Genomic DNA, 26,590 nt, shown 5'->3' on the forward strand with positions numbered 1-26,590 from the left:
ATCAAGAAGGTTTTCTTCTGCTCCTAAGTTTACTAGGATTAGATTTTTTTTTTAAATTTAGGAAAATGTTTAACCAAATGGGATTTAGGAATCTATTTAATTTATTCCCTAAACCTATTAATATAGATTAGTCTATAATTAATTAATATTAATATATTAATCAACATCCTAATGTTCAACTATAGAATGATTTGGGAAATGTTCCCTTTTCTTTTTATGTTCCAAAAGGGTTAAAGTCTTTCTAGACCTCATTCATAATCCCACTTGGATTTGGTGCCTTTTGTAGGGGTAGGTTTTTGATAATCTTTTCTATTTTTCTCTGGTTAGTTTTTTCAGATTTTCTACTTCTCTTTGAGTAGATTTTAATAATTTATGCTTTCCTAGAGACTTGTCCATTTCATCTAGAATCTAAACTGTTGGTATAAAGTCGTTCAATCCCATTTGATTAAAAATTTTTCTTGTTATCTTTCTGTTCTCATTTTTAATGTTTTTCAGTCACTTTCTACTGGTTTATTTTATAGAGATTTTCAGAGAAAATGTTTTATTTTATTGATCAAATTCTTTTCAGTTCCATTTATTTCTCCTTTTGAGGGGGTTTATATTGTGCTTTTTTTCTATCTTCCTGTTTTGGATATTTAGTTTATTGATTTTGAACTTTCCCCCTAGTAAATGCATTTTTTTAAAAAAAGATTTATTTATTTATTTATTTGACAGACAGAGATCACAAGTAGGCAGAGAGGCAGGCAGAGAGAGAGAGGAGGAAGCAGGCTCCCTGCTGAGCAGAGAGCCCGATGCGGGGCTCGATCCCAGGACCCTGGGATCATGACCCGAGCCGAAGGCAGAGGCTTTAACCCACTGAGCCACCCAGGCGCCCCTAGTAAATGCATTTTAAGTTATAAAATTTCCTCCGAGTACTGTACTAGCTACATTACATTGGTTTTACATGTTGTTTGCTCACTTCTTATTTGCTTGTAGAGTACCCCTAATCTCTATTTTTGTTTCCTAGTAACCCAAGAGTTATCAGGATGAGTGTTTTGTTGCTGTATTTTGTTATTAATTTCCAGTGATCAAAGAATGTGGATGGTATAATTTTTTAAAGACGTTTTAAGATTATCTTTAGTCTCACAGGAAAATGAAGAGTAAGACACAGAGATTTCCCATATACCTATGCTTGCACACACACACACACACACACAGTCTCTCTTCCATCATCAACATCCCCCACCAGAGCCATACATTTGTTAAAACTGATGAACCTACACAGATAAGTCGTAATTGTTCAAACCCTTAGTTTGTGTTGGGGTTTACTGTTGGTGCTGTATATTCTCTGGTGTTGGACAAATGTATAATGCCTTGTATCCATCTTTATGGCATCACAGAGAATTTTCATTGCCCTGAAAATCCTTACTCTATCTTCTTATCCCTCCCCCAGCCCCTGGCAATCACTGATTTTTTTACTGTTCCTATAGTTTTGCCTTCTCCAGAATGTCACATAGTTGGAATCATGCAATATGTAGACTTTTCAGATTGGGCTTCCTCCACTCAGTAATATGTGTATAAGGTTCCTACATGTCTTTTCATGACTTGATAACTCATTTTTTGGGGGATGAATAGTATTCGTTTGTCTAGATGTGCCACAGCTTATTTATCCATTCACCTACTGAAGGACATCTTGGTTGGAACCAAATTTTGAAAAGTATGAGTACAGCTGCTATAAACATCTGTATGCAAGTTTTTTTGCTGACATAAACTTTCAGCTCCTTTGGGTAAATACCAAGGAGTGTGATTGATGGATCGTATGGTAAGAATATGTTTAGTTTTGAAAGAAACTGTCAAACTGTCTTCCAAAGTAGCTCTACCACTTTGTATTCCCACCAAGAATGAATGGGAATTCCTATTGCTCTACATCCTTGCCAGCATTTGGTGTTCTTAGCATTCCATAGTTTGGCCATTCCACTAATGTCTAGTGGTATCTCATCGTTGTTTAAATTTACATTTCCCTGATGACGTATGGTGTGGAGCATCTTCTCATAGCCTTATTTCCCTTTAGTATATTTTCTTTGGTGAAGTGTCTGTTAAGGTCTGTAGCACATTTTAAAATTGGGCTGGTTGTTTTCTTATTGTTGTGTTTTAAGGGTTCTTTGTATATTTTGGATAATGGTCCTTTTTCAGTCCTTTGCCAATATTTTCTCTTGGTCTGTGGCTTTTCTTCTCATTTTCTTGGCAGAACAGAAGTTTTAATTTTAATGAAATCTAGCTCATCAGTTATTTCTTTCATGAATGGTGTTTTTGGTTTTCTATCTCAAAAGTCATCACCATACCCAAGATTTTCTAGGTATTCTACTCTGTTATCTTCTAGGAGTTTTACACTTTTGGATTTTACATTAGGTCTGTGATCCATTTTGAGTTGATTTTTATAAAGTGTATAAGGTATGTGTCTAGATTAATTTTTTTTGCCTGTGGATATCCAATTGTTAAAAAGACTAACTTTGCTGCATTGTATTGCCTTTGTTCTTTTGTCAAATATCAGGTGAGTGTGTGGGTGTATTTCTGGGTTCTCTATTCTATTCCACTGATCTATTTGTGTAGTCTTTCACAAATACCCCCCTGCCTTGATTAGTGTAGCCCCACGTCTAGCTTTCTGCTCAGCAGGGAGCCTGCTTCCCTTCCTCTCTCTGCCTACTTGGGATTTCTCTGTCAAATAAATAAATAAGAATCTTAAAAAAAAAAAGTTGGGTAGCATCAGTCCTCCAACTTTGTTTTTGTCCTTCAATATTGTGTTGACTATTCTGAGTCTTTTGTCTCTTTTTACAAACTTTAGAATCGCTTTGTCAGTATCCACAAAAGATCAAGCTGGAATTTTGATAGGGGTTGCACCGAATCTATAGATCAAGTTGGGAAGAACTGATATCTTGACAATACTGAGTCTTCCTATCCACAAACATAGAATATCTCTCTATTTATTTAGTTCTCTGATTTCATTCATCAGAGTTTTATAGTTTTCCTTATATAGTCTTGTAAATATACCTAAGTATTTCATTTTTTTGGATCTTAATGTAAATGGTATTGTGTCTTAAATTTAAAATTTCACTTGTTCATTGATGGTATACAGCTAAGTGATTCACCTTTGTATATTAACCTTGTATCCTGCAACCTCAGTATAATTGCTTATTAGTTCTAGTTTTTCTGCTAATTTTTTTGGATTTTCATCTGTGAACAAAGACACTTTTATTTCTTCCTTTCCAATCTCTATACCTTATATTTTCTTTTCTTGTCTTATTACATTAGGTAGGACTTCCAGTACAATGTTGAAAAAGAGGGGTGGAGGGACATCCTTGCCTTTTTCCTGATCTTAGTGAGAAAGCAGTGGTATAATTTTTAATGTTTTGAAATTTGTTGAGATTCTTCTTTGTGGATTAATATGAGGTAAATTAGACTTTGAGGAAACTAGGTTCTTTTTGGGAAAAAGCGATATTTATATTTATGTACACATTTACACATACACATTTGTTTATACATGCATACATGTATGTGCATATGCCTATAGATCAAGCTTGTTAATCAAATAATTCAGATATTTCATGTCCTTCCTCTTTTCAATTGATATAAATCATTATTTCCATTGAATCATAGCTCTTAGAACTGTAAGGGACCTCAAAATAATTAGATCCAGATGAGCAGATTATTGTTCTCCCCATGTTATAGCTGAGACCCTGGAGGCACAGTAAGATGAAGTGATTTTCCCAAGGATACACAGCTAATGAATAACAAAACGAGGACTTGAGCCCAGGCCTTTGGAGTGAGGCTATAAACAGGATGCATGTCAGGGCGGGTGTCCATTATCCTTCCTGTCTGAAGCCAAACCACATTAATGATATAGATCAATGCTATATTCATGAACTGTTGTTACTAATTAGAATGTTGACTGCATACCCAGTAAGATGCCTGTTTATGTCTATTAGAGAAGTGGAAGGTGAAATCTTCAAGTTGGAGATGCTACTTGAAGATGTTAAAGAGAAAATTAATAAGGGCAAATGTACTTCAGTCGTCTCTTTTCCCGTGAGCTCTCCAATCATCCCGGATGACTTGGCATCCACATTCTCTCCACCCTCAAATGAGGTAATACAGCAACCTACAGTCTAATTTCATGCCAGGAAAAATGTTTTTTATGCACTTATAGAATCCTAAATCATGAAATCATGAATTCTATTTTAATATTTCATGAAAATTTAACTTTCCAAAGTCCCATGAATCATATTATTTAAAGTGGAACCAGCTTTTAAAAATTAGAAGCTATTTTAAGTGTTGGCTTTTTAAATATCTTATTAGTTTAAAATGTCACAATGCAGTTTAAACTGAGGAACCACTGAAAAGCTATTTCTTCTGGATGAAGAGCAACATTTTTGTGGATCGTGCCTGGAAGAAATAATTTTTCTTCTTAATAGTTTTATATTCCCTCTTCTACATAAAAAATAACACACTTGGTGGGAAGAACTATTTCCCATGGGTCCACTTCTGCATTTTCCTTTTCTCAAGTTAAATTCTTTAGGATCATCTACACATGCAAGATTAGGAATTCAAAGCAATCACCACCGTCTTTCTACACTTTTTGTTTTTGTAGCCTCAACTATCAGAAACATTTCAGACTAAATTAAAATTCTGAGAAACTGAATCATCTGGATAATTGCCATAAAGTGACTCTTTTGTTTCAGACATTACTTGAGATCACAGCCTGTGGCTGATTCTCAAAATCTGAATAGGTTTTTGTCACAGTTAAGAACAAGATATTGAAGCTTACATAAATGCTAGCCCTGCCAAAGAAGTATGTTTGCCCCTTCAAAACACTTAACCTTCCCCGCAAAATTTCATTCAAGGCTCAGCTTCTGATTTGGGCCATTTATGTAACTTTGACACACAGTCCCCCACCCCGGGCAGAATTCTTTGCTTGGACCTCTGTTCCCACAGCACTGTGTCTCACTTTTCCCTGTGCCTTTGTACCTATCTTTGTGTCTCAGATATCTGACTGAATGCCTGGTATAGCGTGAACGCTCAGTATAGTAACCTCTGAGCCCTTGTGGATTTAACAGTTTCAACACTTCCCAGCTGTGAACAGGAATTGGCTTCCCAGTGGTATGAGGGAGCCCAGGGAGTGAGCCTAGCCTTCCTCCCAGCAGTTTCCTCAGATCTGGGTTTGCTTTTCTTTACTGGGTCCCAAGTTTACCAGCAACTATTGCGAAATAAGAGAGCTCTCGAATTTTGTCCTAAGTAGCCCTGAAAAAAGAGTCTATTGTGAGGATCATTCATTCATTCAACAAACACTTATTGCCAAATGCTAGGCACTTTTCTAGGTATTGGGGTATGACATAAATAAAGCAGACAAACCACCTGCCCTCAAGATGCTTACATATCTCTAAGGGATACACACAATGAACAAATAAAATTAATGTGTAATGACAGAATGTTAGAAATGCAATGCACTTAACGTGACACATTCCTATGACTCTGGACCTGAACTGCCTGGATCTGAATACCAACTCTGTCGCTTATCAGCTTTGTGGCCTTGGGCAATTTTGTAACCTCTCTGTGCCTCAGTTTCCTTCTCTCTAAAATAAAGATAATAATACCAGCCTAAGCTTCCAAATCCTCTTCGGTAAAAAGTCTTTACAAACTGTAAAGCTCTGAACCAACAGAATAACTATTATTTACTTCTCACTGTAATTTTGTCATATCATTTCAGACCCACGGATTTTTAATCCCAGCACTTCCAATTAATTTGTAATGAAATAATTCTAAGTGTGGTCCCCAGACCAAGAGCATTGACATCACCTGGCAGCTTGTCAGAAATTGTTATGATGTTGTTACGATGTGAAGTGAGTTAATATAGGTAAAGTACTTGAAACGGGGCCTGGCTCATAGGAAGCACACTAGCTGGGTGTTAGCTTTTGTGACTATTCAGTAATGGCATGTGACAAAAAGTCACTCATTGTGGGAGGGCCCAGTAGAGCGGGGGAAACAAGGTCAGGGAAGGTAAGATTTAAATTGAGTTGGAGGGAGGGCTGAGAAGGAGGCAGGTAGGTGGAGGGTCGGGGACAGGGACTCCAGGCAGGATGTGACCATGCCTTAGGGGTGTGGTGGGGATGCTGAACCGATGTGGGTCCCTCCCCGTGGAACCGTAATTCTAAAGGCAGTCCCTCTGTGCGGTGCCATGAATTCCTAAGGGACATGGGGACGTCCTTTGGGGCCACGACAGGCCCCTTCCTTCGCAGCTATTGCTCCTGAGGGAGGGCCTGACCAGTTGTGAGAGGAGAAAGGGAGAGTGGCCACAAGATGTCCCCACCACATGCTACCTCAGGTTGCTCCTTCTTATCGTCCCAGAAATGCTGCCATTAAATTCCCAGTGACTCTAAGCCAAAGAATCCCCTAAAGTGGGCCTCCCATGGAGCTCAAGAATGGATTCTAAATTCAAACTGTCTAAAAAACCCCCCAAAACTGCAAACAAAAACACCAAACCCCCCAAAACAATGCTAACACAGACTAACCAGATCAAATGGCCGTGAGATGGTCCTCTGATCCCAGGGGCACATCCAGCAGCCCAGCCCCGCTCGGTTCCATTCACTCTGTTGGATCTCTGACTGAAACCAGTGCTGCCGAGTGTGGCTCTGAAACTGGCATCATTTCGAGCCCTGGGCTCTGAAACCAACTGACGCCTTGGATGTAAGTGCTGGTGACAGCTGCTGGTATGGCTCTTGTTTCCCACTCTCAGAGCTCAGGAGACACTTGCCTGGGGTACCTGTTCCAGATCAGGGCTTCTCCAACCGCAATGCGCCCAGGAATCGTGTGCTAATCTTCCTCCATGCAGGCTTTGATTTGGTGGGTCTGAGGTGAGCCTGCAATTCTGTGTTTTCTAACAAGCTCCCAGGTGATGTCAGGGCTGCTGGTCTGGGGCCCACAGCTTGAGATTATTTCATTATGAATGAGCTGGAAGTACCGGGATTAAAAATACATGGGTCCAAAAGGAGAACGACGAAAGTATAATGTTGGTTCAGAGCTCACAGTTGGCAAAGACTTGACATAAGAAGAGTTGGAAGCTTAGGAAGGTGAGGAGAATTGCCGGGGACAAACGTCAGGGGACACTGGATCCCAGGTCTCCCAGTTCAGGTGGAGGGCACCTGCCTACATTCTGCTCACGTAAATCTGCCTTATCTGTGAAGTGGAGGGGTACCCCTCTACCCCTAAAAGTGAGAAGTGATCAAAGAAAACACAGGGGCAAATTCTTTAATTTTTAAATTATAAAAACAATTTATGATTATTGGAAAACAAATGAGAAGATAAAGTATAAAGAAGAACATTTCACAGAGAGAAAAATCATAGCTAATATGTTAGTATCTGTCCAGTCTTTTTTTCTTCTCTGCAGACACAGATACATTTTTGCAAAACTGGGATCATGCTATATAGTTTTATGATGCTTTTTTTCTTTTAACATTTATCACAGGCATCTCAACAATCACGTAGAATGAATCTACAGCTTCATTTTTAAGGGCTGCATTGTATTTCATTATCAAGTCATTTAACCAATCCCTTGTTGATGGATATTTGTTTTTTTTTCCAGTTCTTTGATATAACAAACACTGCTTTGGGAACATCATTTTATATGCAAGCTTTGGGCCATACTCGATTATTTCCTTAGACTAAAAACTTAGGAGTGCAGTTAAAGAGGCAGAGTGAAAATTCTGATAAACTGGCCCTTAGCAAGGTGTGTCAGGCCCCAGCTGCACATCGGAAAGGAGCTATGTCCCCCATCTCCCCCAAGCCCACCCCGGGAATCTTTTTTATTTTTCTTTTTCAACCTTTGCCAAAGTGGAAAGTGAAACTGGTATCTCATTGTTTTCACCTGTATTCCTTTGACTGTGAAATTTAACTCATTTTCATATGTTTCTTGGCCATTGCCGCCACCTCTTTGGCAACATCAACATTTTAACTATTTGCAAAACCAAAACTGCAGCCCCCTTCTTTTAAAGGCAGACAAGTTGGAAAATATTAAGAACAAATAATGTTCAATATTGAGATTTTTATTTTACAAAGGGCTCTGACAGGTTCACAAAGGAGCAGGAAAATTGTGGCTAAGAACACAAGCAGAAGGAGAGAGTTCAAATCCCAGTTCTGCCACTTACCCTCTGTGACCTTGCCAAGTGGCTGAAATTCTCTGAGCCTTAGGATGCCAGAATGGCAAGAAGGAACAAAGGGGCACCTGGCCCAATGAACAGTCAACAAATGGTTGTTTTTGCTAGTAAGGAAACACTGAAAATCTCCAAAAAAGTGATAGACAAAGGAGATGAACTGAAAGTCACAAGTAGGAAACACAGCCAATAAATAAGCACATGGGGAAATGTTCATCTCCTTTAATAAGAGGCAATTAACACGAGGTGCCACCTCCCCGCTTTTTAAATTAACAAAAGCATTTTCAAGGATAATTCCTGAGGCAGCAGAGGGTGTGCTCAAACTGAGCTGCCCACATTGTTGGCGGCTGTGTAATTCTTACAGCGTTTGCGGAAAGCAATTTGGCAACAGGTATCATCACGCAAACATGTTCACAACCTTTGACCTACACATTTCCTAAGGAAGTAATTCAAAATATGGAAAAAGCTATCTGTACAACGATGCTTGTGCCAGCATTGTTTATAATGGGGGAAGAAGAGCACATTTTCTGTTTGCAGAAAGGGTAAAACTGTAGTAAAAAATACACTCTGGGTGGTGTCAGGCCTTTTGGTGAAGTAGTGTAATTTTTCTGTGTTAAAAAGGGACATATAAACAATAATTTCAGCCTTTGAGTAGTCCTTAAAGCCTGTTTTAATTTGTAGTTGAATGCATTTCTTTGGAAAAGCTCTTAGAGCTCTAGGAAGAGTGGTCAGATTGATGGATTTAAAAATTATCTTCCTAAATCTGTTCATCCTCCTGCGGAGCCTGGGGTAATTCCAAACTAAGGAAAGAAAAAAGGGGTAAAGTATTTTCTCATCTATAAACTAGATTTTTAAAAAAAAATTTTATTTCTTTTCAGCATAACAGTATTCATTGTTTTCTCATCTATAAACTAGATTTTTAAAAAAAATTTTTTTTATTTCTTTTCAGCGTAATAGTATTCATTGTTTTTCACCACACCCAGTGCTCCATGCAATCCGTGCCCTCCCTAATACCCACCACCTGGTTCCCCCAACCTCCCCCCCGCCCCTTCAAAACCCTCAGGTTGTTTTTCAGAGTCCATAGTCTCTCATGGTTCACCTCCCCTTCCAATTTCCCTCAACTAAACTAGATTTTTAAATGTTTGGAGAAGGCGAGAGGCCAAGCCAGCGTTGAAACCTTCTCTCTTTAAGCCCCAGGCCATTACAGCACAGACCCCACCGAGGGAGAAAGCGGAGAAATCGGAGAAATCCGAGGGAAGGAGTCTGGCAGTGGTGAGTTCAGCTGCCTCTGTGCGTGAGCGATGGTGGCCTGAGTCACTTCCTTGCGCACAGCCACATCTGTGTGTGCTTTGTGGTGCAGGAGAACCCCAACACCACCTTGGGAAACCAGGACCAAGACCACGCGCAGATGACCAGTCCAAGCTGTGCCTTTTGCCGCGGGGTTCTTCAATGGTGAGGGCTTCTTGCTGCTGAATCCCTAGGATGGGTGGGAGCCAGAGCCAGGATGATAGCTCCAGGGAGAGTGGGCGTCAGATGAACTGAACAGATGCCAGCAACCTCTGGCTAAGTTTCAGAATCACAGATCGCAGGGCTGGGCAGGCCCCGCCTCCCTCCGGATGCACAAATCGCTCTCGCGGTGGTTCTCCAGTGGGGTGAGCATCAGAGTCACCGGGGAGATTGTCAAATAATGCGCACGCTTCAACTTCACCTCCTGTGTCAGCCTCACCGGGACTGGAGTGCTGGTAGGAATACTTTTAAATCTGCTCCAGTGATTCTCAGAAGTTCCCCCGGTTAAGAATCGTAGCTACAGCACACAGGAAGGGTGGCTAGTCCTGTAGGCTCCGTCAGAACATTACCCAAAGGGGAGAATACCGTGCACCGTTTGTAGACCAGCTCCTGGTGATGAGTGAAAATCTGCCCTTTCCCTCCTTCTGTCCCCAGTCCCACTAGAAATAAACCTAATTCCACCTCTCAGGGTTCACTTCTCCCCATTCTTGAGCAAGAAATCTTCCAGAAGTTAAGAAGTTGTAAATTGTGTAAAAAAAAAAGAAAAGAAAAGAAAAGAAAAAAAGCAATCGATGTAAAATCCCAAGGAGAAATCCTTAATGTTCTTGAAACTTTACTTGGCTCGCTCGTTAGCCCATGTGGATTCAGAATCATTTATTTGCAGCTTCTGTCTGTTAGTGAGAGGCGTCACCTGTATGCTCAGGAAGTATCCTGGATGCTGGCCAAAGCTGGGCTAACTTACCTTGGAAAGGTGAAGAGTCAAGGAGGGAGGAGATGTTTAGCAACTATTATTACATACACATAATAGGCTCTAATAGAAGCAGATGACAAGGTCTGAAGTTCGAAAGGATTCCACCACGGAAATGGGCACTTGTCCTAAGTGAGTGTCCGCCCACCCCCCTGCCCCCAACAAAACAGAAGGGTGTTTGTGCTAAAAATGACCATGCATCATCTGGTGTGGACAACTGCTTTAAACCAACATGCCAGTCATCAGCTTTGACTCTCCTTTAAATATAAGGGGCAGTAATGATGCCTACTCCCTGAGACACCCCAGGCCCACTATTTTTATTTATTGAATGAAACCAAGGTTTTGGAATTTTTTAAATTAAGTATAATAAAAACAGTTTGACGTTAAAAAAACGTTTTGATTAAGCATGCGACATATTGAATGCTTCTCTTCCAAATTCCTAGTCTAGACCCTACAGATACTTTTAAGTACCAAGTCAGGGACTGATGTTCCAGACTAAATTTTCTCTTTTATGACAGGCAAGAGGGAAGGAAAAGCACAGCCGAGTGTGATGACCAGATCTAACAATGAATGTATGACTGGGGTACATTCATTTATAAATTGAAATTTATAAATTTATAAATTGATTTATAAACTGAAATCTTGGTAAACTACATAACACCTGAGGGATTAATTTAACAAAGGACTACATACACTCCTTATTCTTCTAGAAGATTAGATGTCTCTCAGATAGGACATTGCTTTATGAAGTTTGCTAATGTCGAGGGATATTTATGTATATGCAAATAGATGATACATATGCTACAAATCAAATGCATATCCCTTTGTGCTATGTCTGAAGCAGGATTTTGGATTTAAGAGTACACTTTAGCTACTTTGTCCTTTTGGGAACCTGTCTCCTCAAGTAGAATTGCCCTTAGCTTTTATGTTTGGCAAGAAGATTTTAGTGCACAAAGAAGCTTAAAAGAGGCAGAAAAAGAAAGTCATGTGTGGGACTGAACTCTCTTGAAAGAGATCCAAGTTTTCCACCTTGGAGAGCAGATGTTCAAATGCCCCGAAGGCAGAGGGTGGAGACAGAAAATGAGGTGTGAGAAAATATGTGAGTCAGAAGGAAAGCATGTTTTTCCAAGGGGAGGGGAGGGACCCAGCTTTTCAGCCCCCAACCCCACCAACTCCAAGCACAGGGCCCCTCTCCATGGAGGTCAGTGGGCCTGGGTGCGGTTGAGGGGTGCTGCATACACCAAGCAACACCTGGGGCTCCTCCTCCTGTGCCCCGCCCTGGTACCCCATTCCCCCCTCCTCTTTGCTTTCACCAGCTGTGTCTAGGATATCAAGGGCACAGTGCCTTCCACACTAAGAACAAGCAACTTTCCTGGAGGGCTATTACTGTACCTCAGGGGCTGAGCGAGGGCTTTATTAAGAATTGTGATGGATTAGAATTTCTCTGAAGGAGTTTAGAATTTTTGTGAAGAAGGAGGGAGGCTGAAGCGAAAGACAGGTCAGGTCAGAGAAAGTGTCCTGGTAAAAGACAACTGGAAGAGATCTTTCTGGTGCCCCCTGGTGGCCTTGTACAGCTGAAATCCAGCTTGCTGGATGTTCTGGACACATTCAGCTTGCATGTGTGGAGCCAAAGCCATGTGACCCAATACTGACTGGCAGCACAGCTTCTTCCCCTGAAAAGAGTTGATTTTGAGACATGAGTATGAAGAAAACTCCAAATTTTACAATTCCATGCTTCAAATTTCTACACTGCATGTGTGTGCATGGTGATTAGATATTGTCCTCTGGGGAACGAAACAGATTTATTTTTTAACATTTAGTATACATATTCTTACTAGGCCAGGTGGTGCTGGGTACAGTTTCTTATAGCGAAGCTCTCAAAAAGGCAGGCAGAGGGGATCTCTGTGTTGAGGACAAGACGCTACTCCTGCATCGTCCCAGGCTCTGATACAAGAAATTTAACATTTCAGTTTTACCAGTATGCTCACGATCTCTAGAAGTGGGCTTAAAGTTTATGGGATCTTATGCACCTTTTATAGGAAGGAAAACACGGAGAAAAAAGGGCACAGGAGGACCAACTGTGGAAGGTGTCCCCCTGCCATTCAAGAAAAGTCACTGCATGCAGATTCGATTCACAGTAAGTTGAGGGGCCTGGGGAGGTGGGGGCTCCGTCCTCAAGGTCCCCCTCCATGGGTCTGCTCCCTGCCAGCAGACCACCTGCCACACCAAGCAGCTTTACCCAGATATGGGGGTTGCAGATTGTATGTTTTTGGCACTATGTAAAAAATTAATAATGGAATAGATTCAAATGGATCCAATGTGGTCAGACAGGGTGAGAGCGCCCACCTGTGTCTGTGTGGGAGTCCCAGGACTCCATGCACTCAGTCGTGAGGTGGCCTCAGCTCTGGGTGTCATCCTTCCAGCATGACCCAGAATCCCTGTCTGCTGAACTTCCTGGCCATGGGAGACTTGCTGCCGACTTGTCCATACACATTTCACAGAAGCAAAGAAAATGAGAGCTGGGAGACCGGGAGAGCATGCAGGACATGGAATTCAATGATTTTTTTAGTCAGAGGAGCCTTCCTCCAAAGGTAGTTTAAGCAGAAAAACATCCCCTGGCAGAACCACCCTGGCTGAGGAAGAGGTGAGGCCCAGGCCTGCCTGTTCAGGCAGCTCCCAGCATGAGGGTCCCCACCCGAGCCCGGTCTTCCCTGTTATACACGACAACCCGGGACCAGAGAGCTAATGAGGCTTGTTTATGTTCACACAAGTGATTGGCCAAGAGCCCTTCCTGCGACTTGGTGTTCTTTCTGCTCTGTCATGTGTAGTTCTACTTCTTCTGAGTAGATGATTCATTTTCAAGCTCTCTTTTTTAAAAGATTTTATTTATTTGAGAGAGTTACAGGCAGCGAGAAAGAGAGCACGAGCAGGGGAAGGGGTAGGAGGAGGAGAAGCAGGGAGCTGAGCTGAGCAGGGAGTCTGACACAGGCTCCATCCCAGGGCCCTGGGATCATGACCTGATCATGACCTGAGCCAAAGGCAGATGCTTAACCGACTGAGCCACTCAGGCGTCCCAATGATTCCTTTCCTAATAGTCATACTAATGTTTCATTGATTGAACACCTACCAGCTGCTATACCAGGACAGGCTTTCCAAGTGTGGTCAGAAGGCCCAGAAGGTCTCAGCAGGGCTGTGAGGCCCTCTCTTTCCTAGCTACATCCCCGTGCAAGGCCAATACTGCAACCAATTGAATGGAGATGCAGCCGTGGGATCCAGTGCCTTCTATTAGGCCAGATATTCAAGACACTTGCCAAAACATAAAATACTGCCACTCTGAATTTTTAAAAATAGCTCTTTTGCATTAAGAACCCATTATTTGGGGGCACCTGGATGACTCAGTGGGTTGAGCGTTGGACTCTTGGTTTCGGCTCAGGTCGTGATCTTGGGATCCTGGGATGAAGCCCTGTATTGTGCCCTGGGCTCAGGGCAGAGTCTGCTTGTCCCTCTCTCCCACCCTCTGCCCTTCCCCCTCCATGAGCACGTGTGTGCTCTCTCTCTCTTAAATAAATGAATAAATCTTTTAAAAATTAAAAGTTATTTTGTCAGCATGAAATGGTTTACTGTTGGTTGTAAATGATGAAATAAGTCAAGTATTTTTAAATGTTTCAGTTTAAAATTCTACTTGAAAAAAAAAAAGCCTTAGAACTGTCTGTTCAGTCTTGGGAAGATCTGAATGATTCTTCACGAGCAAAAATGACTTGAAATTTATAATAGATATCTCTGTACCAGTCAACCAACTGAATGCCATATTACAGCTCTTCTCCAATGCAGGGTGAGATTTTTCACCACAGGTCAAAAAATGGCAAATATTATGATATATGATAGATAAAAACTATAATAAGCAAAAGCTCTTTAGGGTTCTTAATTTTAAGAGTGTAAAAGCATTCTGATGTAAAATATTTGAGAACTGTTGACATGGTGCATAACATTTAGCAATCCTTACATCCCTGTAAATAGGAATTGTTATCTTTATTTTACAGATAAGGAAATGGAGGCTCAGAGAAATTTAGTAACCTGCCAATCAAAGAGCTGGTGTATTTCTACAGCTGTGTAGTGAAGTATCTCAAAACTTAACGGTTCAAAATAACAAACAAATTCAAACATTTTCAGAATTCCTATGGGTCAGGAATTTGGGAGCAGCTTAGCTGAGTGATTCAGGCTCAAGTTCTCTGATGAGGCTATAGTCAGATGTTGGCCAGTATTGCCATTGTCTGAGGGCCTGACTGGGAGTGGAGAACCTGCCTCTAAGATGGTTCACTCACATGGCCACTGGGAGGAGGTCTTAGTTCCTCACCATGTGTGCCTCTCCAGTAGGCCCACATTGAATGTCATTATGACATCACAGCCAAGAGATCCAAGAGAAAGACCAAAATGGAAGCTTTGGTGTCTTTTATGACCTAGTTTTGGAAGCTATACATCATCATTATCATTTTATTTGTGAGAAGCAAGTCCTAAATCTGGCTCACACTCAAGGAGTGAAGAATTAGGCTCTGCCTTCTGAAGAACATATTGAAGAATTTGTGGAAAAATTTTTAACCATCACGGCTAACTAGTGGCAGACCCAGACTTCAAACTCAGGTCTATCTGAACCTCATGCCTTTCCACTATACAACCTTCTCAGGGTATACCCTCAATCCTCTATTGCAATTTCCTTGAATTATGGATTGAGAAGGAATTCAATGACTACTTTTTTAAGGATTTTATTTATTTATTTATTTGAGAGAGAGAGAGAAAGAGAGAGAGAGGATGCACAAGTGGGGGGAGAGGAGCAGAGGGGAGGGAAAGAATCTCCAGCAGACTCCACACTGAGCATGGAGCCCGACTCAGAGGGCTTGATCCCATGACCCTGAGATCACAATCTCAGCCAAAACCAAGAGTCAGATGCTCCACCAACTGAGCAACCCAGGCACCCCTCAATGGCTACTGACTGAGATATGGAAAAGAAAAAACATCACTAGAGCTCATTCCATTGTGACTTATTCTTTGAAAGATAATGTTACAAATGAGCATAATCACCAGAGTGGTGAGGCAGGTAGCATCAGCAGAGACTTGTCCCCTGGTCTCATCCCTCCTGGAACTGAGATGTTGCTTGGACACCCAAGCCTGATGTGCTCATCCGTCTGGCCCAGGCTCTCACACTCTAGCCTTACCTGGAGGGCTCCATTGTCCACAGCCTGCGAGGTTCTAGACCTGCATTAGATATACACGCTCTCAACTGCTAGCCTCTGTGGCATGGATAAAGTCAGAGCTATATAATTCAGTTGCCCATATCGGTGTATGGATTTGATGTAAAGAAAAACCATCTTTCCAACTGTCTGGGTGACAAAACACAAGCTCTTGGCCACAACAGGGTCTGAGAAAACAATGTGGGTGTATCAGGGCAAATGTGGAAAAATATCCATCTTGCATTTTTTTTTTTTTAAGATTTTTTTTTATTTGACAGACAGAGATCACAAGTAGGCAGAGAGGCAGGCAGAGAGAGAGAGGGGGAAGCAGGCTCCCTGCTGAGCAGAGAGCCCGATGCGGGGCTCGATCCCAGGACCCTGGGATCATGACCTAAGCCGAAGGCAGAGGCTTTAACCCACTGAGCCACCCAGGCGCCCCTCCATCTTGCATTTGTAGTTGATTCTGTGGGCCACATTCTCACAGACCTTCACTAAGCACCCTCATGTGCAAGGAAAATCTTAAGACTTTCATATCAGATCTGTTCCTTATCAAAACATCTCTCGGTTGTCATAAGGGGATTCCAAACATCATCCCGAGGCTGGCAGCTCCCTGAACACAACTGGGGAAGTGGAACACTCCGGCCCCAACTACATACCTGGCGAGGTTTGAGCTCTACTCTCCACACCACATTTTATGACTCTGATGAAGAAACTCACACTTTCTTTGTGTAACTTGGGCTTTTTCAGGTTCTGATGCAGGCCCCAGCTGCTCTTCTCTTTCTGGGACTGGACTGCAAAGTAATCAGTGTGAGATCTCTGGCACTAAGAGTCATAATTCCAGAAGAGTCTGTGGCAAAAAGCCACTTGAAGGTGAGCGTGACAAAGGGGCCTTGCAAGGAAGGCGTTAAGTGGGGACAGCTGTTGTTTGCAGGCAATGAGTTGTATTTTTCATCTTTTCTTTTTAGAATTTCATTACAAATACAACATGCCAGGACAGAATTACTTAAATCCTAATGAAAGAAGTGCCTTTGTCAAGCTCTGCTTTTTAAACGAAAATAAAAATTCCTCACCTTGTAAGTACATCTGCTGCACGATCTCATCTTTGTAAGCAGGGTGGTCTCCCAGGCATGTGGGACCTGCATCATACCGACCACTGCTTCCCTTTGGGGTGGGGGAAGCCCTGCCCTTTCCAGTCTGCTCCTTGGTTCTCCAGTACTCACCTGAGGCTCCTGCATCCTGGATGGCCAGAGGCTGGGCTAGGGCTGGGAGACAGGAAATCCTGGCAATAAAGGACCTTGAAACTTATTAAGTGCTAACTCAGTGTAAGTAGGTAACAAATGGTAAATATTTACTATACAAACGGCCAACCGAAAAGTCGCCACTAGTATTGCTATTATTCAGGAGTGGTGAAAGCTTTAAATATGTCCCTACTAAAAGTTGGCATGTTAAAAAAACAGAGTATTTTTACATTCCTTAAACATCATTTTGCTAATTTCAACGCAAAATTTTGCTGTCATTGGAAAAAATTAAAAGCCCACAAACATTTTTTTTTTTTAATTTGACAGGCAGAGATCACAAGTAGGCAGAAAGGCAGGCAGAGAGAGAGAGGAGGAAGCAGGCTCCCCGCTGAGCAGAGAGCCCGATGCAGGGCTCGATCCCAGGACCCTGAGACCATGACCCTGAGACCATGACCTGAGCCGAAGGCAGAGGCTTTAACCCACTGAGCCACCCATGTGCCCCAGCCCACAAACATTTATTTATAAAGATGAATAAGACATGGCTCCTCCCTCCCCAAGGAGTTCTATTGAAAGGAATCTATTGAAAGGAACTCATCCCCAAAAAAGTAAAGTTCATGGCAAAAAAAAAAAAGTTCATGCTAGAATTGTAAAGTCAGAGTGTGCTAAGGGAACAAAAGGGAAGGAAGGAAATACTCTGTGTTTTGCTTCTCAATGGCAGCCGTATCAGGTTCTTTAACGCCCTCTCCTTGTGGGAAACCTCCAGTGCTTTCTCTCCTTATCTGTGGACAGGGCATCAGGGAGAATGTTTCTTATCTTTCACAATTGCCAATTTCCAAGATGAAAGAATGCCATTTACCAGATTGAACTCAGCTGTGCGCCCCCTATGTCCCCAGCTGCCAAATCCTTCAAGTGGATGTGTTCTGTCAAGATGACAGCCACTTAGGGTGCCTGGGTGGCTCGATGGGTTAAGCCTCTGCTTTCGGCTCAGGTCATGGTCTCAGGGTCTTGGGATCCAGCCCCGCATCAGGCTCTCTGCTCAGCGGGGAGCCTGCTTCTCCCCCCACTCTCTGCCTGCCTCTCTGCCTACTTGTGATCTCTCTCTCTCTGTCAAATAAATAAAATCTTAAAAAAAAAAAAGATGACAGCCACTAAAACTCTGCAGAAGTAACAGAGCAGATTTTTTACTATCTCCTTGGCCTTTGGGTTTATAGCCCATGAGACTTGTCATTCAATACATGAGGGAATGAGGGGTCAACTGAGTCATTGGAAGTGTGACTTCGAGCCACATTAGTAACTGTACAGTGGCTGAGAGGGTGGAAGTCTTAGAGAGGTACGGCTCAACATTGAAAAGAACCTTCCAGAAATTGGAATGGAGTGGGCTGTTGTGGGAGGTCGTGAGCCCCATCTGCAGAGATGTCTCTACAGATCCCATCCGGAGAAAATGTACTTTGTCAGGATGTGCAAATCTGTAGACCAGACTAGAACTGGAGCAGATGACCCTATGGTCCTTCCCCAACTCTGAGTTTCTATGTTTCAAATAAAATAAAAAATTGTATTTGGAGACTAGCAAAGGATTAAGACTAAACTCATTAGTATCTCTCTCATCACAACTTAAGTTTGGGTGGTCAACATGTCTAATTTGGACCTTCTGGCTTCTGCTCTGCCTTCCATGTCTGAGGGACAATGTCTCCCAGTTCCCTTGTCAAATGGGACCCTCCTGAGGGGGAGTGAAGCCTAGCTATAAGAGACTGGTGAATAAGACAGGAGACCTGGGAAGGAGAACCAGCAACAGAGAAGGCAGACTTATTGGCCACTGACTCTTCTCTCTTCCCTTCCCTGGCTTTCTTGTCTTCCATGGTGCCTTTCCTATGTTCATCTTTTCTGTTTAGTCTATATTTTCTGGAATTGTCTTAGTAACATAATTGAGTTTCTGACTCCTAGAAACCTTGCTCCTGTGTTTGGAGAAGACCTCAATCTCCATCAAAGGGATAATCCCTCCACTTGTCAGACGAAGTAGTTGAGTCCACAGAAGCTGGATGGCATGCTCAGGTGTCACACAGCTAGCCCCCAGCAAACCTAAACCCAGACTTCTGGTCTCATGGCTACTGCTAAAACCCCTATTAAAGGTTGATTTTCTTAAGATTGATGAGTTAAATTTTTTTTCCTGAATTCAGAATACCTGAGAGAAAGTTCTTTGTTTTCTAAGTTCCCCAATTTTCTTCTTAAAATTTCATGAAATATTTCACACAGAAAAATCTGGGAAATGATACCCATATATCTACCATTTGGGGATCTTTTTTTTTTTTTTAAAGATTTTATTTATTTATTTGACAGAGGGAGATCACAAGTAGGCAGAGAGGCAGGCAGAGAGAGAGGAGGAAGCAGGCTCCCTGCTGGGCAGAGAGCCTGATGTGGGGCTCGATCCCACAACCTTGGGATCATGACCTGAGCCGAAGGCAGAGGCTTTAACCCACTGAGCCACCCAGGTGCCCCTGGGGATCATTTTTGATGCTCTGAATTTAATCACAGCTAACATCTTTCAGCTCGTTCAAAGCCAGAATGGATCTGTTCCCAGACATTGAATCCAAAATCCTCTCATGATGAACATGAGTCCATACCAGGAAAGTAAGTATTATTTTATTATTAATAACAACAAATATGACTACCCACTAGTTGGGTACATACAATGTGCTTAGTGCATGAAATTACTGGCCCAAGATCACCTAGATCATAAGTAGTTGAGCCAAGATTCAAATGAAAGTATGGCCAATACTTCAAACATACATGTATTCATTCAACAGGTATTTTAGTGTCAACATCAAGGTCCTGTGCCAGGTTCTTAGGACACAGTGAAAAATTAAACTACTGTCCCTGACCTCATGGAAGTTACTTCCTGGTAGAAGAGCCAGTCTTTGTAAGTGCCAAAAAGAGGGTGTACTGAGTACCATTATCTAATTTGGGGGCTCAGGGAAGCTGACCACCAAAGGATAAGTGTGAATCAATTAGCAAGGGGGTGTAAAGGTAAGAGTGAAGCCATTCCAGTTTAAGAGAGCTTGCTGGAGTGGGAAGGCCCCCTGGCAAATTCCAGAACAGTGCAGTGGCTGTGTCTGTGGGGCATGATGGGGCTGGTGAGAGGAAGCTGGTGGGATGGGCAGGGCGAGACCATGCAAGGGCTTGTAAGCTACAGGAAGGATTTCAGACTTTTGAGTATAATAAGCCAATGAAGTTTTTAACCAGGGCGTTTTAAAAGTTTCCTAGTGTTTTTAAAAGATCATTCTAACTACTAAATGAGCAGGAATGGAGTAGAGGAGTCAAGGATTGGAGCACAGAGGCCAAGTAAGAGGCTGGTGCAATAGTCCAAGTGAGATGATAGTAGCTTGGCCAAGAGTGGTAGAGAAGGAGAGAGAGAGGTCTAGTATCCAAGAGCTATTTAGGAGGCAGAATAAATAGTGTAGCAGAGTGGTTAATAGTTCAGGCTCTGCGCTCATTCACTCAGTCTGAACTCATTAGCTACTATCCTAATGCAGTGTAGTGTTTAAGAATGTGGCCTCTGGTGATGTCTTGGGTTTGCATCTTCGTTCTGTGTCCTTGAGCTGGTTGCCTGACCTCCGACTGCCTCCTTTTCCTCACTATATTTCCCCATTATTCCCCAAATGGGAATCATAATAGTGCCAAACTCATTGAGGATTGGGTCAATACATATAAAGCACCTGGAAAAGTACCTGGCATTCAGCAAGTGATGGCTGTTATTCTTGATCATGGTGACCCATTGCATGTGGGGAGACAGAGGACTCTGAAGCCCACACCCTTCCCATTGCACCACATTGCCTTGCCCTGCCTGGAGTTTTTCATTAGCTAGGGGCTCCTGATGCTGATATTCTCTGATGCTCTCAACTGGATGGTAGATCCAATGTGTTAAACTAACCTGTAGAACCAAGTCATGTGAATGTGGTAGGGGAGAGGAATGAAGGGGGGCTTCGGGTCATAGCATTCAGAGCCACTTACTGGAGATGACTGCCACAAGTGTTGTATGTACCAGTGAAGCACTGCTTAACAGAAGGAATCTCAAGTCAGGGGGAATGTGAGGATGAATCCACGGCCCATGTGTCAACAGGCAAGGTCTTGTGGCATCCCTTAGGTCCACTACTCATGGTTGTGTAAAGCATAACACCAGGCAGTGCCCTTTGCATAGACTGTAAATGAAACCTCCCAGAGCTATGCAGTGCACAACTGGAACAACTGTTACATGGTGACACTGGCCCCCATCATTCACCCAGCCCATTAAGAGACAGAGTGATACTTATAGTTTAATAGTCCAGGGGAGCCTGTTTTAAAGAGGTGCTGCTTTTATCTTTCTACTGCTGCTGCCTCCTTGCTCTAAGCTCACTGGTGCTAGATGAACTCAACTCAAAGTACCTGCAATTGGCAGATTTGTGTGCATTTGTTTTATAAATATGCAGGGTAGAGGGCTGGCTCGAAAAATAATGAAAACTGAATAAAAGTCAGAGTTTTGCCTCTTTCTGTGCCAATGGAAGACAGATTCTGGGAGAAAACACTCTTCATGGTCGTGGAACAAATTATTTCTATGGTCAGCCACAACAGGACTATGAGAGCTACAAAAGGCAGATACTGCACAAACTCCTCACCCCCAACATACACACAGCCATTCCTGAACCATCATGGAGCTAGAGGGAGAGGGGAGCTTTATACAATTATGCTTTTGCCTTCCAGAAACAATCTTAAGGTTTTCATGACCTATAATTCAGACCTTGCTACAGCCTCACCCCATTTCCACTCCTGCAGGATTTTGGGAAGCAAGTCCTTAAGCAACTATGGCAGTATCGAAGAAACAGAATCTGAGGTGAGGAAATTCAGGAAAAAAAAAATTCTAGAATCCTTGCAGCTTGTAAGTATGGTCTTGACCACAAAACTGATGGCTTTTAAATTATTACATTATGGGGGGACCAGAAAATTCTCCACTAAAATCAATTTGTGCTCAGCACTAACACAAAGACACACAGCCTGAGCAGCTACATGGTTTGTATTAGTCCTAAATTGGTTCCAAGGGAAATTTCCTGCAGAAAGTGTTTTGTGGGTGTTGCCTCAGCTGCAGGATCCCTTGGGCGGGGAGTGCAGGCAGCGGAGGCTGTTTCCAGCTGCTCACAAGTCTGTTCCAGTGTGAACAGTCCAGCCGCTCACAAGTCTGTTCCAGTTAGAGCTGCCTGCAGTTCCCTATTTTCCAGTCAAATCCCAGGCCATTTTCAAATGCTTCCAACACAAGCACTAGTCCCCATAGGTGCCCTCTCAGGGGTTATGACCCTTCCGTCTCCTTTGACGACCCCCAAGAGCTTACCTTTTTTCTCACAGATCTCTTCCTCTGTGGCAGGGCAGCAGCCCAGCAGGTTGCTGATCTCACCCTCTGATTCACATTCATTGGTCACGTGTTGGGTAGTTTTTTTTTTCCTGTCCCTTTCCCTAAAAAATATATTCCATCTCAGACCAGTTACCTAGGAAACCAACCGTCAAAAACAGGAATAGACTGGGTGGGAAAGGAATACTCCAAAAATTCCACCTTGCAATGTTTAATAATGAGATAACCCAATTAACAGAAACAGTAACTTTAAATAAAATGTGTGGATTTTTCCTCTGTAGATTTTAAACTTGTCTTTGGATCATGCCCTAAGGACAGCAACCATTTTGAAAGAAACCACTGATCGAATGATTAGAACTATTGCAGAAGATCTTGCCAAAGTACAGAGATGGAGGAATCAACTGAAATACTAGTTCAACCCAAGGCAACCGAGGACTTAAAAAAAAAAAAATGCAAAGAAAACTCGATCTTCCCCCCAAAAGTATCTTCTTATACCATTTAGGAAGGTGACTTTCTAGAGAAAACAGCAAAACCATTGTGGGGGGCGCACAAAGTGCTTAAAAGGAAAAAAACAATGGCCCCTGATTCTTAAAATTGAATCAACAAGTATTTATTTTAAAATAAATCTATTATTCCTAACTCATAATAATAATAATAAAAAAATCTAAGCAATAAACTAGGGGCACCTGGCTGACTCCATGGGAAGAGCATGCGACTCCTGATCTCAGGCTCAAGAGTTTGAGCCCCACCTTGGGTGTAGAGATTATTTAAAAAAAAAAAAAAAAAAAGGATAGAACCAAAATATACTTTTGCCTATTAGTATGGCAAAAACTAAAGTTTAGAAAAGCCAGTGTCAGCGAGGTTGGGGCTGACAGATGCTTTTGTACCCTGGGGATGGAAGTGTAAATTGGTGTAACCTGGGGGGAAGGCAACTTGGGATCAAACCCTACAAATGTAAAAGTACTTACCTTTTGAGTAGCAACCCCACTATCAGAAATTACTTCCTAGGGGACTCACATAATAGGCCATGGTATTACACAGGGGTGGCCACTGGAGCACGGAGGGGAAGAGCCCCCAAGTGGAACTCATCTAATCCCCCCTGTGGAGATTCATAAATAACAGTCATGTAGTTAGTGCTCTGTAGCCGCGGAAAAAAATGAGGCAGATTATCTTGCAAGATAGTGAAAGAAAGCAAGAACGACCAATAATACATGCAGTGTGCCCTCATTTGTGTATGTTTTTCAAAGGGCATACATATTTTCTGGGACGATACACAAAACTCTTCAGTGGACCTCTAGGAAATGGAACCTGGGTGTCGTTCAGGGAAGGAAGAATCTTTACTTTTACTTTCTGTACAGTATGAAATTCTTATGTTTATAATGTAAACTATGTGAAGATCTCCTGAAGTCAGATGCAAAAATGTTAGTTCTAGATTAATGAATTTGGGACAAAAGTGAAGACAATTCTCTAAAACTATGGACCAGGGATTAACTAAATGTATATAGCGTTTTGTGAAGACCGTCAGAACAAGACTTTTCTTTTGTTTTAAAAAAATTTTTTATGGGGTGCCTGGGTGGCTCAGTGGGTTAAAGCCTCTGCCTTCAGCTCAGGTCATGATCCCGGGGTCCTGGGATGCAGCCCCACATCAGGCTCTCTGCTCCACAGAGAGCCTGTTTCCTCCTCTCTCTCTCTGCCTGCCTCTCTGCCTACTTGTGATCTCTCTCTGTCAAATAAATAAAATCTTTAAAAAAATTTATTATTATTATTTATTTATTTATTTATGCTTCTTCAAGACTGGTCTATAACCTCTTTCATGACAGAGCAGCCCAAGATTGGCTCTTTCCCTGCTTCCTGAGGTCTCTATTCACTCCAAACAGTCAACAATTCCCAAACCCCCAGAGCTTTAGTCAGTGGTAAGCAGAGTTGAATCCCTATCCACTTTGAAGATTTTTGTGGCCAAGGCAGCTGCTATTTGTCTAGCTGGCTGGAGAATGGGCTATTTTTAACTTTGGGGCTTGGGAATTGGTTTAGAGTGCCTTAGAAGAGATAAAGCAGAGGCCAGACGGGAGATATCTCTGACTTTGTGGCTGAAGGTACTTTAAGTCTTGGCACCATAAGGAAGAGAGTGAAGATGGGTAGTAGTATTTTAAAAGAGGGAGCTTAAACTGTGCATATGCTAACAGGCTTCTAGATTTATCACTTACCTAAATTTAATCACAACTTGATAACTTGTTTTGTGTGCCAAACGTCACTATCCTGCCCCCAAGGTTAAAATTAAACTTCTCTGAAGGGTTCAAGGGTTCTCATACAAATCATCAGCTCTTAACCTTTTCTGCGTTCAACCCTCTTTGAAAAACTATTGAAAAGCTATGGACTTTCCCTTCCCCATGCTCCCCTCTTACAGGGAAAAGGGATGTAAGAACACACACAATTTTTTTTTTAAAGTTCATGGATACCTAAAGCAAATCCATGGAACCTAGGTTAGAAAGGACCACCACAAATGAATGTTCCTAAACCCTCAACTAACCTTCAGTATATGTGCTGCCGAAGCGAGCACCCCTCAACTAACCTTCAAAGTAACTTAACTACCGTAATCATTTATTTAAAAATATGGCACATCTCTGCTTTATTAAACTATATTCTAAATGTAATTTTACATTTCCATCATGATTGAGGATTATCACTGCAACGTGCCAATGTCCTTAAGAATTTCTGGAAAAGTGCTAGGCTCTGATTTACAAAGATGACTTTATATTTACTGACCATGTAGCCTTGGCTGTCTCCTCCCTTCTTTGTGTAAATTTTAACTGCAGTAAGAGACCAGAAAAACAAGCTCATTAGCTAAAAGTCATTGCATCTCTCATGTGGAGTCAAGGGGCTCACCGTTGCTGAGAGCAGCAGGTGGCAGCATCCACTGTCCAGAGACCTCTGTGTTCTTCCAATGTGTAGCTGTGCTCTGGTGGCTTGATGCTGCCAGGAGCAAGAAGCAGGATGAGGGGGAATGCTTTTAATTCTTTAATAAAAAAATTCTAGCCATTCAGTTTATTAAGTCAAACAAATGCAACTCATCTTTTAATCACTCTTTTCAACTGTCATCTTATGGTTAAGGATTTAAGATAGACCTAATTCATACTGAATTTGAGTATGCTTAATACACAAAATGTTGTTTTGGTAGTAGAAATTTTGCTGTGGGATGAAGACTTTGTTGTTCCTTTGATTTTAAAAGAAACCTGCGGGGGCACCTGGGTGGCTCAGTGGGTTAAGCCTCTGCCTTCCGCTCAGGTCATGATCTCAGGGTCCTGGGATCGAGTCCCACATCGGGCTCTCTGCTCAGCGGGGAGCCTGCTTCCTCCTCTCTCTCTGCCTGCCTCTCTGCCTACTTGTGATCTCTGTCTGTCAAATAAATAAATAAAATCCTAAAAAAAAAAAAGGAGAGAGAAAAAAAAAGAAACCTGTGTGCAACCTGACAGAATGCGCAAAGGGTTACAAACAACCTACAGTAGAACTAAGTTATGGGGGCGTCTCATCTTACAAAATGAACTGTCAGGGTCTGGGCCTTTGGGGCTCAAATCGAAGAATTTTCGTGTCTTTTTGAACGGCTGATATTCTTATTTTTTTGTGAATATGGCTGAGCAATGTGAACCCATTTATAAATCAAGCACATTTCAACAGGAAGCAAACGTGGGCTTCCAAGAGAGTAAATAAATGGCTTCAGTTAGTTCTAACAGCAAAGTATCTTTCAGAGGGTCTTATCAGAATCTGTAATTTCTAATTCTGGAGGTGGAAACAGTTTATACCAGGAATTTATGTAAGATGACAACTCATGTCTTCAAATTCAGTAAGAGATTTAGGAAACATGATCTCTCTAATTCTAAGCTTGAAGTATATGTAAAGTGGAGGCCTCAAAGGATCTCACATCACTGTCATAGGACAAAGTATACTATCACTGAGGTGTTAACTAAATGAATGGGCCAGTGTGTGCTGCCATCACACTCTTGGTTCTATTTGCCACAGGGCATTGGATCAGTGTAAATCTCTGTTCCACGTAACTCTGGGCAGATAGCAAGTAACCAAGATACACAAGGGCCTCATATAAAACACAGGCCCCAAACACCATCCCTTTCACGGACAATGAACTGTTCCCAGCCATGTACTAACAAGCCTTTCCTCCCCCCATGCACACCCAGATTAAATTACATAACCTTTTTTGTGTCCTAGTTTTCTCAGCTTTCAAATGGAGACGATGGTAACAGTGCCTAGCCTCACAGGATTAAATGAGAAGATTAAATGAGGTAGTATAAGCACTTTGAAACAGTGCCTGGCAC

The 26,590-nt window shown here is 42.2% G+C and overlaps 1 protein-coding gene across 1 annotated transcript in view; it reads left to right on the forward strand.

The window, feature by feature from the left end:
- Positions 1 to 22,678, forward strand: part of AKNAD1 (AKNA domain containing 1) — a gene marked incomplete at both ends in the record, with an annotated part of 34,659 nt that extends 11,981 nt beyond the window's left edge. Inside the window, 10 exons of the mRNA XM_080801675.1 lie at positions 3,963 to 4,119; positions 6,682 to 6,881; positions 9,308 to 9,449; positions 9,538 to 9,629; positions 12,471 to 12,568; positions 16,404 to 16,526; positions 16,622 to 16,729; positions 19,438 to 19,519; positions 21,626 to 21,755; positions 22,547 to 22,678. Coding sequence (XP_080657801.1) covers positions 3,963 to 4,119; positions 6,682 to 6,881; positions 9,308 to 9,449; positions 9,538 to 9,629; positions 12,471 to 12,568; positions 16,404 to 16,526; positions 16,622 to 16,729; positions 19,438 to 19,519; positions 21,626 to 21,755; positions 22,547 to 22,678 — 1,264 coding nt within the window. The remainder of the gene's footprint in view (positions 1 to 3,962; positions 4,120 to 6,681; positions 6,882 to 9,307; positions 9,450 to 9,537; positions 9,630 to 12,470; positions 12,569 to 16,403; positions 16,527 to 16,621; positions 16,730 to 19,437; positions 19,520 to 21,625; positions 21,756 to 22,546) is intronic.
- Between the last annotated feature and the right edge of the window lie 3,912 nt (positions 22,679 to 26,590).

Source organism: Martes martes (assembly GCF_963455335.1).
Source record: "Martes martes genome assembly, chromosome: 4".
NCBI classification, from domain to species: Eukaryota; Metazoa; Chordata; class Mammalia; order Carnivora; family Mustelidae; genus Martes; species Martes martes.